Here is a 16,320-nt window from a genome sequence, read left to right as displayed (position 1 = left end):
TTAATATACATTGAATGTTATACTGTGGGATTATACATATATAGGAAAACATTTTTTAACCTGTGTGAGAGCAGACCAGAAATAATGTGGAGAATATTATATCTGGGGTACCAAAAATGATAGATATATATCTGATGGGATTCCCTATCTTTTGTGTGTGAGTGATACACCTGTAGGTTAAAATATGTCTATGTTTGAACTTTATTGAATTCACACACAGATGGGAGACATCATAATTACATTGTAATAAGGTTGGGAGACCTTTCCGCGCATATTTTATAGTCTGTATTTTATTTATGTCTATTTATGAATATATGTTTAGAATAACTAAGATGTTCTGATAAAATGTTTGCTGTGGTTGCTAGGCAACCATATGCTGACTCGGGCCAGCCGCACCTCCTACCCGACTGACGATGATTCCCGGCGCATGGGCGCACAGGTGACGTCATCGCAACTCGGCTGGACGCGGCGGCCTCAGATCCACGATAGGTGTTTGGTAAGTTGTATCTGTGTATAAATACTTGTTCTTTGGTATATGCTGGTCGTGTCTTGATAAAAGGGATTCGTCTCTGAAACGTCGACCTATCCAGCGGTGTGTCGTCTTTCTTTTTTCTGAGTGCCTCCATTGGTTCTTTGTATGTATATGTGTATGTGTATATATATATATATATATATATATATATATATATATATATATATATATATATATATATATATACTCAATACTGCCTATATTTAGGATAGCAAAAATTAGTAACACACAGCGCGATGTTTTAAATATCTATCTATGTATGTACCTGTATGCCTAAGACTCTAACTAAGTCTTAAAAACATACGCTGCAGTGTGTTGAATTCTCTCTTTTTTTATATACATATTCACCTGTGAGATATTTAAAATTAGCGCCGGGAGGGTGGAATTGGCATACCACCAAGAGACAAGTTCTCTTTATCCTTTCCATAGGTCACTATTCAATGCTGGCCGGAAACGGGCAGCATTCCGACAATACAGATTCAGCTTGTTAACGAGTCAATTCTGCATTACCCTAAAACTGTCAAACAGCTGTGTTTTACGACAGAAACACGTGGAACCGCGGCAAGTGCTGGTTTTTCTGACAGTTGGAAAAATGGCACCTTCATTGATTCCTGTCGAAAAGTGACTGTATTTCCGACTGTTTGAAATACCGGCACCAATTGAATACATCCCATTGTAACTAAGCGGCTCCAGCAACTAGATTTAAATTTAAGAATAATATTAATTTTGTATTTAATATTATTGCCCCATAAATACAGTGGGCATGGCCATGGCGGCTTTGCAAATCGCTGATCAGTAAAATTACCACTAGTGTCTTGCTTAAAAAAACTGGGTCATATTATTGCACAGAGTGAATTTATAGACTGTTCCTCAATGAAGTGGTTCGTAAATATCCATCTGATGCCTGCAGTCATTTCCGTTATTAACCGAATCCCTATTCTCCAACAGAACAATAAAACCTATAACCAGAAGAGCTACATCATCTATAACACTGCTGCAGCCAATGCACATTCGTAAGATATTGAGATATTAATTTAGGTTATAGCACCCATGAGAAAGCTAGGGGACAACTCTTTTGTGAGATTTTCAGGTTCATGAATATATTTACCTGTACTATGTTTCCTGGTCATTGTAATATGATGTCTAGTGGAGATACCTGCTTTCTCACCAGTATGCCAATTATCTAAGTTTGTTTCCTTCTCTCTAGAATAAAGGCGATTGAGAGTCCGAATAAAGATGACGACACTCAGTGGTTAACTTACTGGGTGGTGTACGGGATATTCAGCATCATTGAGTTCTTCTCTGATATCTTCCTGTCCTGGTTTCCTTTTTACTACATGATCAAGGTTGGTCTATCTATATTATTATATATCCTCTAACACAGGGGTGGCCAAGCAGTCAGAGGCAAAGAGCCAGAAAAGATTCGTAGTAAAAGGGAAAGAGCCACTATCATGCGCGTGCCGCAGGAGTGTGCAAAAATGGGGGTGTGGCCTAGTTTTCACAAAGCCACACCCCATTTTTGTGCGCGCACCTTTTCGGTATGACATTTGTAGGAGTATGACCTTGTGTCATAACCCCGTTTTTAGTCATGTTGTACAGTGCCACATACATATAATGCCACAGTACAGTGCCACATACATATAAAAATGCCAATAAATGGTTGCCTCCACACTGCCAGATACACATATGTCCACACAGTGCCAGATACACATGCCCCCACAGTGCCAGCTATGCCCCCAGTGCCAGATACACATGCACCCACAGTACCAGCTATGCCCCCAGTGCCAGATACACATGACCCCACAGTGCCAGATGTGCCTCCAGTGCAGATACACGTCTCCACAGTGCCAGCTATGCATGTCCTTACAGTGCCTGCTATGCCCCGGTGCCAGCTATGCCCCCAGTGCCAGCTATGCCCCCAGTGCCAGCTACACATGTCCACACAGTGCCAGCTATGCCCCCAGTGCCAGACACATGCCCCCACAGTGCCAGCTATGCCCCCAGTGCAGACACATGCCACCGCAGTGCCAGCTATGCCCCCAGTGCAGACACTCATGCCTCCACAGTGCCAGCTATGCCCCCAGTGCAGATACACATGCCCCCACAGTGCCAGCTATGCCCTTAGTGCCAGCTATGCCCTTAGTGCCAGCTATGCCCTCAGTGCCAGCTATGCCCCCACAGTGCCAGCTATGCCCCCACAGTGGCTTCTCCGACCCCCAAGTGCTGCTCACCGTGTGCTGTTGCTGCTGTGAGGGGAGGAGAGCGCAGCGCGCGCCTCTCCAGTTCCTCTGACTCCGGCGGCGGCTATCTTCAATTCAGCGCCGGCCCGTGAGCCAATCAGAGCTCGCGGTCCTGGCAGACAATCGGAAGCCAGCTGCCGGACCGCGAGCTCCGATTGGCTCATGGACCGGCGCTGACTTGAAGATAGACACCGGCGCCGAAGTCAGAGGGGCAGGAGAGGCGCGCGCTGCGCTCTCCTCCCCTCTCCTCACACGCCGGAGACGGAGAGTCCTAAGTAGTGCAGTGCTGGGCAGCGGTGGCCGGGAGCGGATCGAGCCGCATGCGGAGGATGAAAGAGCCGCATGCGGAGGATGAAAGAGCCGCATGCGGCTCGAGAGCCGCGGGTTGGCCACCGCTGCTCTAACATATTTCAGTGCAGTCTGTATGGACTGGAATGTAGTAATGCCTGAACATATAGTGACATTAGAACAGACTGACCTAAAGAGAAGTGGACCAGTGTCTGTCAGTCTTTATTAATATCTGTTCACGCAATCCGTGACTTCTGATGTCTTCATTTATAATGAGGGCTGATGTCGCCCCATTTGTAATCCAAACTTTTGTGTTTATAGCCTTTTCCCTTTAGGCAAAGACCAGAAATCATGTTGTTAATACCTTGGAGTAGCAGATGTACTTGCGCATGCTGTAGTCTCCCTCCTGAAGCCATCCCAAGCAGCACCTACAACACTGTTCAACTATCATTTAGGGCAAACAGCCAAAGATCTTGTGACGCAAAATGATACCTGTAGTACCTAAACATTACATTAATCTCTGAATCAGTCATTTACTACAATAACAGACTTCTGCGCTGACCGAAACCAAGATTGAGATACATGGGGCCCTATTCTTGAAGCAGTGAAAAGAGTGGAGAAGTGATCCAGTGGAGAAGTTGCCCATGGCAACCAATCAGCTGCTCTGTATATTTTTATAGTATGCAAATTATAATTGTTTTGTCAATGCTGATTGGTTGCCATGGACAACTTCTCCACACATTTCACTATTTCATGAATAGACCCCTCTATTATTCTAGTTCCTGAAGACTTGCCTACCCTGCATTAACTAAATATTTGTATATATTTTGACTGCAAAGCACTGTACTTTAAAAATACCTTTTACAAGGAGTTGCACAAGATTTGAGACTCTCAATTTAGCAGAACACTAGAGACAGGAGTCGTCCATATTCTGTGGAGGGCTTAGTGCATACAGGGCTATTGCCTCATGGGGAATTTTAACGTGGTCTTTGGCAAAAATATGCATATATACTTATTAAAGTACAGGGCACTTACACAAATAAAATGTGAGTGTTGGCATACATATTTAATACACACACACACACACACACACACACACACACACACACACACACACACACACACACACACACACACACACACACGTCCTGCTCATATAAAACTTACTAATCACACTCCCAGGTGTAAAGTGCAAGTGGTGAAAACCACATTTTGTGTGTTAACTGACTGATCACCCCGTATGCCGACTCCCACGTCCTTTTTAGTAAATATCTATTCATAGTGTGCCAACAGCTGGGTGTGACCTGTTTTAAAATAAATCACTCCAACACGTCTTCAATTTTTTTTTTTTTTTTTTTTTTTTTTTAAATGTGTCTTACATTTATACATTTGATCTTGGCTTTTTTGAAAGCGTATATCTTTAGCCCTAAAAAGTCAATCTACAACTAAGTACGTTAACACTTAAGCTAGATACATATAGCTATATAATCATCAGCCCGTTCTCCCAATATCTGGTGAATGGCCATTGATTGTATAGGTGTGTATGCAGTGCTGATGCAGGAGAGTTAGCCGACTAACAGCTAATAACGCCCCTGCAATGGTCAGGAATGGAGGGGTCGCATCTTATGTGCTGCACAGCCGTCCTCCCGATCCACATAGAGTAGCTGCTTTATAAACCCTCTCTCCCCCCCCCCCCCCACACACACACACACACACACACACACACGCACACACACGCTGCTGCCTCACTGCTGGATACACATTGGTTGGCTAATCGGGAGTGTTTAAACCGATCAGCCAGGGATCAAATAGGTGTGTACCCAGATTTATACATGACGTATGTTTATTTCTCTAACGTCCTAAGTGGATGCTGGGACTCCGTAAGGACCATGGGGAATAGCGGCTCCGCAGGAGACTGGGCACAAAAGTAAAAGCTTGAACTAGCTGGTGTGCACTGGCTCCTCCCCCTATGACCCTCCTCCAAGCCTCAGTTAGATTTTTGTGCCCGAACGAGAAGGGTGCATGCTAGGTGGCTCTCCTTAGCTGCTTAGAGTAAAAGTTTATTTTAGGTTTTTTATTTTCAGTGAGTCCTGCTGGCAACAGGCTCACTGCATCGTGGGACTAAGGGGAGAAGAAACGAACTCACCTGCGTGCAGAGTGGATTGGGTTTCTTAGGCTACTGGACATTAGCTCCAGAGGGACGATCACAGGTTCAGCCTGGATGGGTCCCGGAGCCGCGCCGCCGGCCCCCTTACAGAGCCAGAAGAACGAAGAGGTCCGGTGAAATCGGCGGCAGAAGACGTTCCTGTCTTCAACTAAGGTAGCGCACAGCACTGCAGCTGTGCGCCATTGCTCTCAGCACACTTCACACTCCGGTCACTGAGGGTGCAGGGCGCTTGGGGGGAGCGCCCTGAGACGCAATGAAAACAGAAATACCTTAGGATGGCAAAAGAAATACATCACATATAGCTCCTGGGCTATATGGATGTATTTAACCCCTGCCAGTTTTCCAGAAAAAAGCGGGAGATAAGGCCGTCGTGAAGGGGCGGAGCCTATCTCCTCAGCACACAAGCGCCATTTTCCCTCACAGTTCCGCTGGAAGGACGGCTCCCTGACTCTCCCCTGCAGTCCCTACAGAATCAGGGTAAAAACGAGAGAGGGGGGGCACCATTGGCAGCTAAATTATAAACGGCAGCTATAAAAGGGAGTAACACTTATATAAGGTTATCCCTATATATATATATATAGCGCTCTGGTGTGTGCTGGCAAACTCTCCCTCTGTCTCCCCAAAGGGCTAGTGGGGTCCTGTCCTCTATCAGAGCATTCCCTGTGTGTGTGCTGTATGTCGGTACGATTGTGTCGACATGTATGAGGAGGAAAATGATGTGGAAGCAGAGCAATTGCCTGTATTAGTGATGTCACCCCCTAGGGAGTCGACACCTGACTGGATGGTTGTATTTAAAGAACTACGTGACAATGTCAGCACTTTACAAAAAACTGTTGACGACATGAGACAGCCGACAAATCAATTAGTGCCTGTCCAGGCGTCTCAGACACCGTCAGGGGCGATAAAACGCCCGTTACCTCAGTGGGTCGACACAGACCCAGACACTGATATTGAGTCCAGTGTCGACGGTGAGGAGACAAACGTAATGTCCAGTAGGGCCACACGTTACATGATCACGGCAATGAAGGAGGCATTGAACATTTCTGACACTACAAGTACCACAAAGAAGGGTATTATGTGGGGAGTGAAAAAACTACCAGTAGCTTTTCCTGAGTCAGATGAATTTAAATGAGGTGTGTGATAAAGCGTGTGTTTCCCCCGATAAAAAAGTGCTAATTTCTAATAAATTATTGGCACTATACCCTTTCCCGCCAGAGGTTAGGGCGCGTTGGGAAACACCCCCTAGAGTAGATAAAGCGCTCACACGTTTATCTAAACAAGTAGCGTTACCGTCTCCTGATACGGCCGCCCTCAAAGAACCAGCGGATAGAAGGCTGGAAAATATCCTGAAGGGTATATACACACATACTGGTGTTATACTGCGACCAGCAATCGCATCAGCCTGGATGTGCAGTGCTGGAGTGGCGTGGTCGGATTCCCTGACTGAAAATATTGATACCCTGGATAGGGACAGTATATTACTAACTATAGAGCATTTGAAGGATGCATTACTATATATGCGTGATGCACAGAGGGATATTTGCACCCTGGCATCAAGAGTGAGTGCTATGTCCATTTCTGCCAGAAGAGCGTTATGGACGCGACAGTGGTCAGGGGATGCGGATTCCAAACGACATATGGAAGTATTGCCGTTTAAAGGGGAGGAGTTATTTGGGGCCGGTCTATCGGACCTGGTGGCCACGGCAACGGCCGGAAAGTCCACCTTTTTACCCCAGGTCACCTCTCAGCAGAAAAAGACACCGTCTTTTCAAACTCAGTCCTTTCGTTCCTATAAGTACAGGCGGGCAAAAGGCCACTCATTTCTGCCCCGGGGCAGAGGAAGAGGAAAAAGACTGCACCAGGCAGCCTCTTCCCAGGAGCAGAAGCCCTCCTCTGCTTCTGCCAAGTCTTCAGCATGACGCTGGGGCTTTACAAGCAGACTCGGACACGGTGGGGGCCCGTCTCAAAAATTTCAACGCGCAGTGGGCTCACTCGCAAGTGGACCCCTGGATTCTGCAGGTAGTATCACAGGGGTACAAACTGGAATTCGAGACGTCTCCCCCTCGCCGGTTCCTGAAGTCTGCTCTACCAAAGTCTCCCTCCGACAGGGAGGCAGTTTTGGAAGCCATTCACAAGCTGTATTCCCAGCAGGTGATAATCAAGGTACCTCTCCTACAACAGGGAAAGGGGTATTATTCCACGCTGTTTGTGGTACCGAAGCCGGACGGCTCGGTGAGACCAATTTTAAATCTAAAATCCTTGAACACTTATATAAAGAGGTTCAAATTCAAGATGGAGTCACTCAGAGCAGTGATAGCAAACCTGGAAGAAGGGGACTATATGGTGTCTCTGGACATCAAAGATGCTTATCTCCACGTCCCAATCTACCCTTCTCACCAAGGGTACCTCAGGTTTGTAGTACAAAACTGTCATTATCAGTTTCAGACGCTGCCGTTTGGATTGTCCACGGCACCTCGGGTCTTTACCAAGGTAATGGCCGAAATGATGATTCTTCTTCGAAGAAAAGGCGTTTTAATTATCCCTTACTTGGACGATCTCCTGATAAGGGCAAGGTCCAGGGAACAGTTAGAAGTCGGAGTAGCACTATCTCAGTTAGTGTTACGTCAGCACGGGTGGATTCTAAATATTCCAAAATCGCAGCTGATTCCAACGACACGTCTGCTGTTCCTAGGAATGATTCTGGACACAGTCCAGAAAAAGGTGTTTCTCCCAGAGGAGAAGGCCAGGGAGTTATCCGAGCTAGTCAGGAATCTCCTAAAACCAGGCCAGGTGTCAGTGCATCAGTGCACGAGGGTCCTGGGAAAAATGGTGGCTTCTTACGAAGCGATTCCATTCGGAAGATTCGATGCAAGAACGTTTCAGTGGGATCTTCTGGACAAATGGTCCGGATCGCATCTTCAGATGCATCAGCGGATAACCCTGTCGCCAAGGACAAGGGTGTCTCTTCTGTGGTGGCTGCAGAGTGCTCATCTACTAGAGGGCCGCAGATTCGGCATTCAGGATTGGATCCTGGTGACCACAGATGCCAGCCTGAGAGGCTTGGGAGCAGTCACACAGGGACAAAATTTCCAGGGCTTGTGGTCAAGCATGGAAACATCTCTTCATATAAACATTCTGGAACTAAGGGCCATTTACAATGCCTTAAGTCAAGCAAAACCCCTGCTTCAGGGTCAGGCGGTATTGATCCAATCGGACAACATCACGTCAGTCGCCCACGTAAACAGACAGGGCGGCACGAGAAGCAGGAGGGCGATGGCAGAAGCTGCAAGGATTCTTCGCTGGGCGGAGAATCATGTGATAGCACTGTCAGCAGTGTTCATTCCGGGAGTGGACAACTGGGAAGCGGACTTCCTCAGCAGACACGACCTTCACCCGGGGGAGTGGGGACTTCATCCAGAAGTCTTCCAAGAGATGGTAAACCGTTGGGAAAAACCAAAGGTGGACATGATGGTGTCCCGTCTCAACAAAAAACTAGACAGAGATATTGCGCCAGGTCAAGGGACCCTCAGGCAATAGCGGTGGACGCTCTGGTAACACCATGGGTGTACCAGTCAGTGTATGTGTTCCCTCCTCTGCCTCTCATACCAAAAGTACTGAGAATCATAAAAAGGAGAGGAGTAAGAACTATACTCGTGGTTCCGGATTGGCCAAGAAGGACTTGGTACCCGGAACTTCAAGAGATGCTCACGGAGGACCCGTGGCCTCTACCTCTAAGAAAGGACCTGCTCCAGCAGGGACCTTGTCTGTTCCAAGACTTACCGCGGCTGCGTTTGACGGCATGGCGGTTGAACGCCGGATCCTGAAGGAAAAAGGCATTCCAGAAGAAGTCATCCCTACCCTGATAAAGGCCAGGAAGGATGTAACCGCGAAACATTATCACCGCATTTGGCGAAAATATGTTGCGTGGTGTGAGGCCAAAGAGGCCCCTACAGAGGAATTTCAACTGGGTCGCTTCCTACATTTCCTGCAAACAGGACTGTCTATGGGCCTCAAATTAGGGTCCATTAAGGTTCAAATTTCGGCCCTGTCGATTTTCTTCCAAAAAGAACTGGCTTCAGTGCCTGAAGTCCAGACGTTTGTCAAAGGGGTACTGCATATACAGCCTCCTTTTGTGCCCCCGGTGGCACCTTGGGATCTCAATGTGGTTTTGGGGTTCCTAAAATCACATTGGTTTGAACCACTCACCACTGTGGAATTAAAATATCTCACATGGAAGGTGGTAATGCTGTTAGCCCTGGCTTCAGCCAGGCGTGTCTCAGAATTGGTGGCTTTATCTTATAAAAGCCCTTACCTGATTTTTCACACGGATAGGGCAGAATTGAGGACTCGTCCTCAATTTCTCCCAAAGGTGGTTTCAGCGTTTCACGTGAACCAGCCTATTGTGGTGCCTGCGGCTACTAGGGACTTGGAGGACTCCAAGTTACTGGACGTAGTCAGGGCCCTGAAAATATATATTTCCAGGACGGCTGGAGTCAGGTAATCTGACTCTCTGTTTATCCTGTATGCACCCAACAAGCTGGGTGCTCCTGCTTCTAAGCAGACGATTGCTCGTTGGATTTGTAGTACAATTCAGCTTGCACATTCTGTGGCAGGCCTGCCACAGCCAAAATCTGTAAAAGCCCATTCCACAAGGAAGGTGGGCTCATCTTGGGCGGCTGCCCGAGGGGTCTCGGCTTTACAACTTTGCCGAGCAGCTACTTGGTCAGGGGCAAACACGTTTGCTAAATTCTACAAATTTGATACCCTGGCTGAGGAGGACCTGGAGTTCTCTCATTCGGTGGTGCAGAGTCATCCGCACTCTCCCGCCCGTTTGGGAGCTTTGGTATAATCCCCATGGTCCTTACGGAGTCCCAGCATCCACTTAGGACGTTAGAGAAAATTAGAATTTACTTACCGATAATTCTATTTCTCATAGTCCGTAGTGGATGCTGGGCGCCCATCCCAAGTGCGGATTGTCTGCAATACTTGTATATAGTTATTGTTACAAAATTCGGGTTATTATTGTTGTGAGCCATCTTTTCAGAGGCTCCTTCGTTTATCATACTGTTAACTGGGTTCAGATCACAGGTTGTACGGTGTGATTGGTGTGGCTGGTATGAGTCTTACCCGGGATTCAATATCCTTCCTTATTATGTACGCTCGTCCGGGCACAGTATCCTAACTGAGGCTTGGAGGAGGGTCATAGGGGGAGGAGCCAGTGCACACCAGCTAGTTCAAGCTTTTACTTTTGTGCCCAGTCTCCTGCGGAGCCGCTATTCCCCATGGTCCTTACGGAGTCCCAGCATCCACTACGGACTATGAGAAATAGAATTATCGGTAAGTAAATTCTTATTTTTTCCAGTGTCCTATAGGTCTTGTTCAGACATTGAGTAATCACTCTTTTGATATTATGTGGTGGTGTTGGTATTAATGATCATGGTACTTTTTCAAGCTTCTCGATAGCAGCTTACACCCAAATTTATAAATGTAAATACGCTGAGATTTCTCTTCATTAGTGTCGACAGATGGTCTGGCACTCCACATATAGTGTAATCTGCATCGGTGCCCCCACAGAAACATAAATGCAATGCAGCGAAGGTGCGGCACTCACAGCGACTTTGAATAAAGCAATGATGACACAGCTACCAAAACGGTTGTCAACGTTTCAGTCCGTATTAGATTTTCGTCATTATCATAGCAAACAAAAAAACGTGTCTTACCTTGTACCCTCACCCAGGTGTGTAGTCACGGCCTTTGCAGAAGCGCAGCTCGGTATGGGTAGGACCCAGTGACGTCGGCGCGTATAGTCGCGGCACTTGTCCACCGCTACATGTGACCCATCACCATGACAACCGGATAACAAAGTATATACTGAAAACACAAATGCATGTACATACACATGACATAATAGCCATCGGGGGTAACAAATATATGTTCATGTATGAGGAACAGCTGAAAATCACATATTGCATTAATAAGACCAATGTGTATACCATTCCAATCTGTTCTGTTTGAATAAGCTTATTATGATTATTCAGTTAAAGCATGCTAGAGGCATAACATCAATACCTTGGGGTGGATAAGATCTAAATAATGTATCCAGAATGCTTCTTTGCGAAGCAGCATCTGATCTCAGTCACCACCTCTCTTAGGCACCGGGGTATGATCTATAATATGATACTTTTAAGCATGATAAACTGTCTGGCCATAAGAAAGTGACGCGCAACTGAATAATCATAATAAGCTTATTCAAACAGAACTGATATGGAATGGTATACACATTAGTCTTATTAATGTAATATGCGATTTCTGCAGTGGGGTACACTGGTATTCCACAGGAAATAACATTGGGGTGTAGAGTTGGATCTTGATCCGAGGCACCAACAGGCTAAAGCTTTGATTGTTCCCCGGATGCACTGCACCGCCTCCTCTATAGCCCTGCCTCCAGGCACTGGAGCTCAGTTTGTAAGTTGGTGCCTGCAATGCATGTCACTAACAGGTGGGGCTGCGCTAGGTAGCCCTAATAAGAGCTTTTTAAGAAGAAAGAAGACTTCAAGGGCCGCAGCACAGGCACTAGAGACTGTGTATGTCATGCTGACATTCTGTGCTGCGGCTCCATCACCTCCCCCAGCGGTGCTGCATACTCCCGCGCCCTGGTTGCCGGGTACTTGCAGCGGAGGCGTTTCGATCATCAGGCACACATCACCGCTGCTGCTCTCTTGGATCGCATGGCCGCACTTCAGGCAGGAGGTAAGAGGGTCCCCCAGGTGGGGCCCGCCGAAATCTCGATCCGGTCGCAGTCCCAGGAGACGGACGGCGCCGCTGGCGTGGACACTGTGGCCGTACAGGGACCCCACTATATCCACCAGGGCAGGGAGCACAGGTCGGATTTACTAAAATCTTTTTATTATAGGCTCCATAGTACCCAGTGGTGAAGTCCAGCAGAGGGGATAAGGCGCTGACCTGTAGCCCCTCCCCCAGCTCCAGGCGCCATCTACAGCAGGTGTTCCCGCCCTGGAGCTGCATCTCTCTCTCTCTCTCCCTCGCTCCCTGTCAGCGTTTGGGCGCCATTTCACAGCTGCGCTGATCCTGGGACTGCTGGGCACTGTCTCCTCTCTAAAGCCGCCTGCCTCCTCAGCGCTGTGCTTTTACAGGACACTTAAGTTTTCTACATGTCACTTAGACAGCGTTGGTTAAGAACAAGTGCACTACTATATGAATATTTATTACAAGTATTCTGTGATATACATCCAGAATTTACTGTGCATTGTTATATCTACATACATACATACATACATACATACATACATACATACATACATACTAGTCCAGTGCAGTCTTATTTAGATGTAAAATTTCTGCATTGTACCTGTGACTGTGTGTGCCTATAGCTGCTGTGTGGATTCTATTCTGTGTATCACACACATTGCTATCACTATATTCTGTACCCTGGGTGGCTAAGTACATCAGGGTCTCATATGCCATATAGTGTTCCACTGGATATACTGTTTTGTATTTTTCACTGTGTGTTTCAGTCACCTCATAAAACTTAAATCCTCTATTTGTGCTCTGCATTGCAGTCACATATCTTAGGGGTTTTTGTCAGGTATTGTGTTTGTCTGGCTATATTGTACTGATACGCCCTAAGGCTACATTCCCAATAATATCTGCTGCACAGGGTGGAAAATCCGCAGATGCTCCTGCATCATGCAGTGCTGGCGCCACAGATTTACTGGAAGAAATTATTTCTGCTGAGTGTCCAGGTACTGGGGTTTTTCAAATATGCTGACTACGCTTGTATCAAGACTTAAGCCACCTGTGGGACCTCCTGTGCCATTACAGCCACATACTGTCCCTGTACTTAATCCACCATGGGCGGATACTCTGTCAACCCAGTTACAGCAATTAAATCGGTCCTTGGTTAAACAAAAACCTAACCCTCACCCTACTGGGACCAAAAGGTCATCGAAGCGGCCCATTTCTTCCTCACAATCCACTAATATTTTGGTGATTCTTCCGATTCGGATGGGGAATATACTGATCCATCAGATGCTGATACTGCTGCTTCTGATGAAGATTCTACAACACAGGTTCCTGACCTGGTGGAGGCGATCAAGCTGATTCTTCAGATTGATGATGAGATTGACCCTCCTGATACGTCTAATAGGCCCTACACACTGGCCGATATTCCTCAAAGATATGAACGATCTCGTTCATTATTGAACGAGATAACGTTCATATCTTTGAGTGTGGAGTCACCAGCAATGAACGATGCATGGCCCCGCACTTGTTCATCGCTGGTGCCCCGTCGGCTGTACATGCAGGCCAATATGGACGATCTCGTCCATATTTGCCTGCACTTCAATGGAGGCGGGTGGCGGGGGGAGTGAAGAAACTTCACTCCTCCTGTCACTGCTCACCCGCTGCCGGGTCGGCCGTATCCACTATCGGGCAGCTCGGCGGCGGATCTTTGTATGTGTAGGGCCCACAAGAAACCTGGTAAGTTCAAACGTCAGAAGGTTACTAAATTAGTCTTACCACATTCTGACCATTTAATTGACATACGTCAGGAATCCTGGTCTTTTCCAGGAAATACATTTTCCCTGTCTAAAAAGATGCTAGCTCATTATCCTATCTCTGCGGAGTTGAGTAACAAGTGGGAAACCCGCCACCAGTGGACTCACATGTAGCCCGTCTTGTGGCGTTATCTACTCTGCCTGTCACCACCGTCACTTCTTTGAAGAAACCAACGGTTAAGCGTGTGGAGGGTTGCTTGAAGTCTATTTACATTCTTACAGGTGCTGTACATAGACCCACTATGGCAGCCTCTTGGGCTGCAAAAGGCATTGAAGCATGGGTTCAAGCAATTGAGTAAGAGCTACCTCTGAATTTTTCTGACACTGCCAGACAATATCTGTCCTATATTACCACAGCCTCCCACTATATGCGTTATGGCGGCAAAGGCATCTACTATGTCTATCCTGGCTCACCGGAGTCTGTGGTTACGGTCCTGGTCGGTGGACCTGGACTCTAAGTAGACCTTGGAGGTACTCCCTTTTAAGAGAGAGATACTATTTGGAAATGATCTGAACAAAATTGTGACCGACTTGGCGTCGGCAAGACTGCGTTTCTCCCAAGTACTAATCCTTCGGTTCTGAAGGCTAAGAGTACTACTTTTCGTTCCTTTCGACCCCCAGCTAAAGCAAAGGGTCAGGCATACCCGAGACAGGCTTGCACTTCCAAATCCTCTAAGCCCAAACCTAAACATTCTGGTGCCGCCCTTCAGCTTGCTTCCAAACTGGACAAGCCTGCTGCATGACTGGGCGGGCCTCACCCTGGGGGAGTCCAGGGTGGGAGGCCGACTTCTGCAGTTCGCCAAGGTATGGTTAAATACCACTTCGGACGCCTGGGTGCAGGAAGTGGTCTCTCACGGGTGCGCAATCTCTTTCAAGAGACGTCCCCCTCGACACTTTTGCTCAACTGTTATCCCTTTGGATCTGTTAAAAGCACAATTTCTAAATTTGGTTGTCCAATCCCTCCTGGAAACAGGAGTGATAGTGCCGGTACCTCTGTCTCAGAGAGGCAGGGGATACTATTTGATGCGGTTTCTAGTTCCGTAGCCGAATGGATCCTCCCGACCTATACTCGTCCTCATTTCTTTGAACAAATTTGTGAGGGTGTCCAAATTCCGTATGGAAACTCAGCGCTCTATTGTACTGGCTATGGAATCCAAGGACTATATGGTATCCCTGGATATACAGGATGCTTACCTACACAAACCTATTGCCATGTCGCATCAGCAATATCTTCGGTTTGCTATTGGCAACCTTCATTATCAGTTCCAAGCCTTAACTTTCGGACTGACCACGGCTCCTCGGATCTTCACCAAGGTCATGACTGCATTTCTCCGCCGTCGGGGTATCAGGATCCTGCCGTATATGGATGACTTGTTGATCCTGGCGAACTCCCCCAGAGGTTCTCCTCCGTCATCTGGAACTGGCGGTCCAATTCCTGCAAGCCCACGGGTGGATCATCAACTGAAAGAAATCCTCACTGGTCCCTGCTCAGAGCATGGTGCACCTGTGGGCATTACTGGACACACACAACCAACGTTTGTTCTTGTACCCAGAGAAGGTCCTGAAACTTCAGGACAGAATCAGATACTTCCTCTCTAGCCAGAGTGTCGATACACTCGGCGATGTAAGTACTAGGCCTCATGGGGTCTGCTTTCGACATGGTAGAGTGTGCTCAATTTGATTACCGCCCTCTGCAGAGGTTAATCCTTTTTAAGTGGGACAGCCTGCCTCACCGGATCAGGTCTCAAATGTTCTCTGTCACTGAGTTGGTGGCTACAGGACCAACAATTTGAGCAGGGATCGTCCCTTCTGGATCTCCAACTGGGCCCTCCTAATGACAGATGCTAGTCTGCGGGGTTGGAGTGCGGTGTTGGAGCAACTCTTTCTCCAGGGTTGGTGGACCAGGGAGGAATCCCTCTTCCAGATAAACATTCTGGAATTGCGGGCAGTGTTCAGTGGGTTGACACTGGCCCTGCCTTTCATACAGAAGAGGCCTGTTCAAGTACAATCAGACAACGCCACCATGGTGGCGTACATAAATTATCAAGGCGGCACTCGAAGCAGTCTGGCAATGATGGAAGTGTAAAAAATTCTTCGATGGGCGTAACTACTTCTGCCAGCGATATCAGCAATGTTCATTCCAGGGGTCCTCAACTGGGAAACGGACTTCCTCGGTCGTCAGGACGTACACGCTGGGGAGTGGAGTCTTCATCCGAAGGTCTTCCAACTCCACTGGACAAGTGGGGTCTATCAGATGTAGACCTGATGGCGTCAAGACACAATCGCAAGGTTCCGGTCTTCAGAGCAAGGACAAGGGATCCTCAAGCGGCGTTCGTGGACACACTGGCAATTCCATTGAACTTTCGGCTGCCATACGTGTTCCCTCCAGTGTCACTCCTGCCCAGGGTACTACAGAAGTTCAAGCAAGGAGGAATACTGCTTCTAGTCACTCCAGCGGTGTCCAGACGACATTGGTTCTCAGACCTGCAGGGTCTCTCGATCGAGCATCCTCTTCTA

The 16,320-nt window shown here is 47.5% G+C and overlaps 1 protein-coding gene across 3 annotated transcripts in view; it reads left to right on the top strand.

The window, feature by feature from the left end:
• REEP5 (receptor accessory protein 5) overlaps nt 1-16,320 on the top strand; it is a 138,663-nt gene that overhangs the window by 101,956 nt on the left and 20,387 nt on the right. For all 3 annotated transcript variants that reach the window (XM_063964133.1, XM_063964134.1, XM_063964132.1), the window contains exon 3: nt 1,740-1,878. In XM_063964133.1, coding sequence (XP_063820203.1) covers nt 1,740-1,878 — 139 coding nt within the window. The remainder of the gene's footprint in view (nt 1-1,739; nt 1,879-16,320) is intronic.

This window comes from Pseudophryne corroboree, chromosome 1 (genome assembly GCF_028390025.1).
Source record: "Pseudophryne corroboree isolate aPseCor3 chromosome 1, aPseCor3.hap2, whole genome shotgun sequence".
Classification (NCBI taxonomy): Eukaryota; Metazoa; Chordata; class Amphibia; order Anura; family Myobatrachidae; genus Pseudophryne; species Pseudophryne corroboree.
The sequence above is the reverse complement of the archived record's forward strand: the minus strand, read 5'-3'. Positions and strand labels throughout refer to the sequence as shown.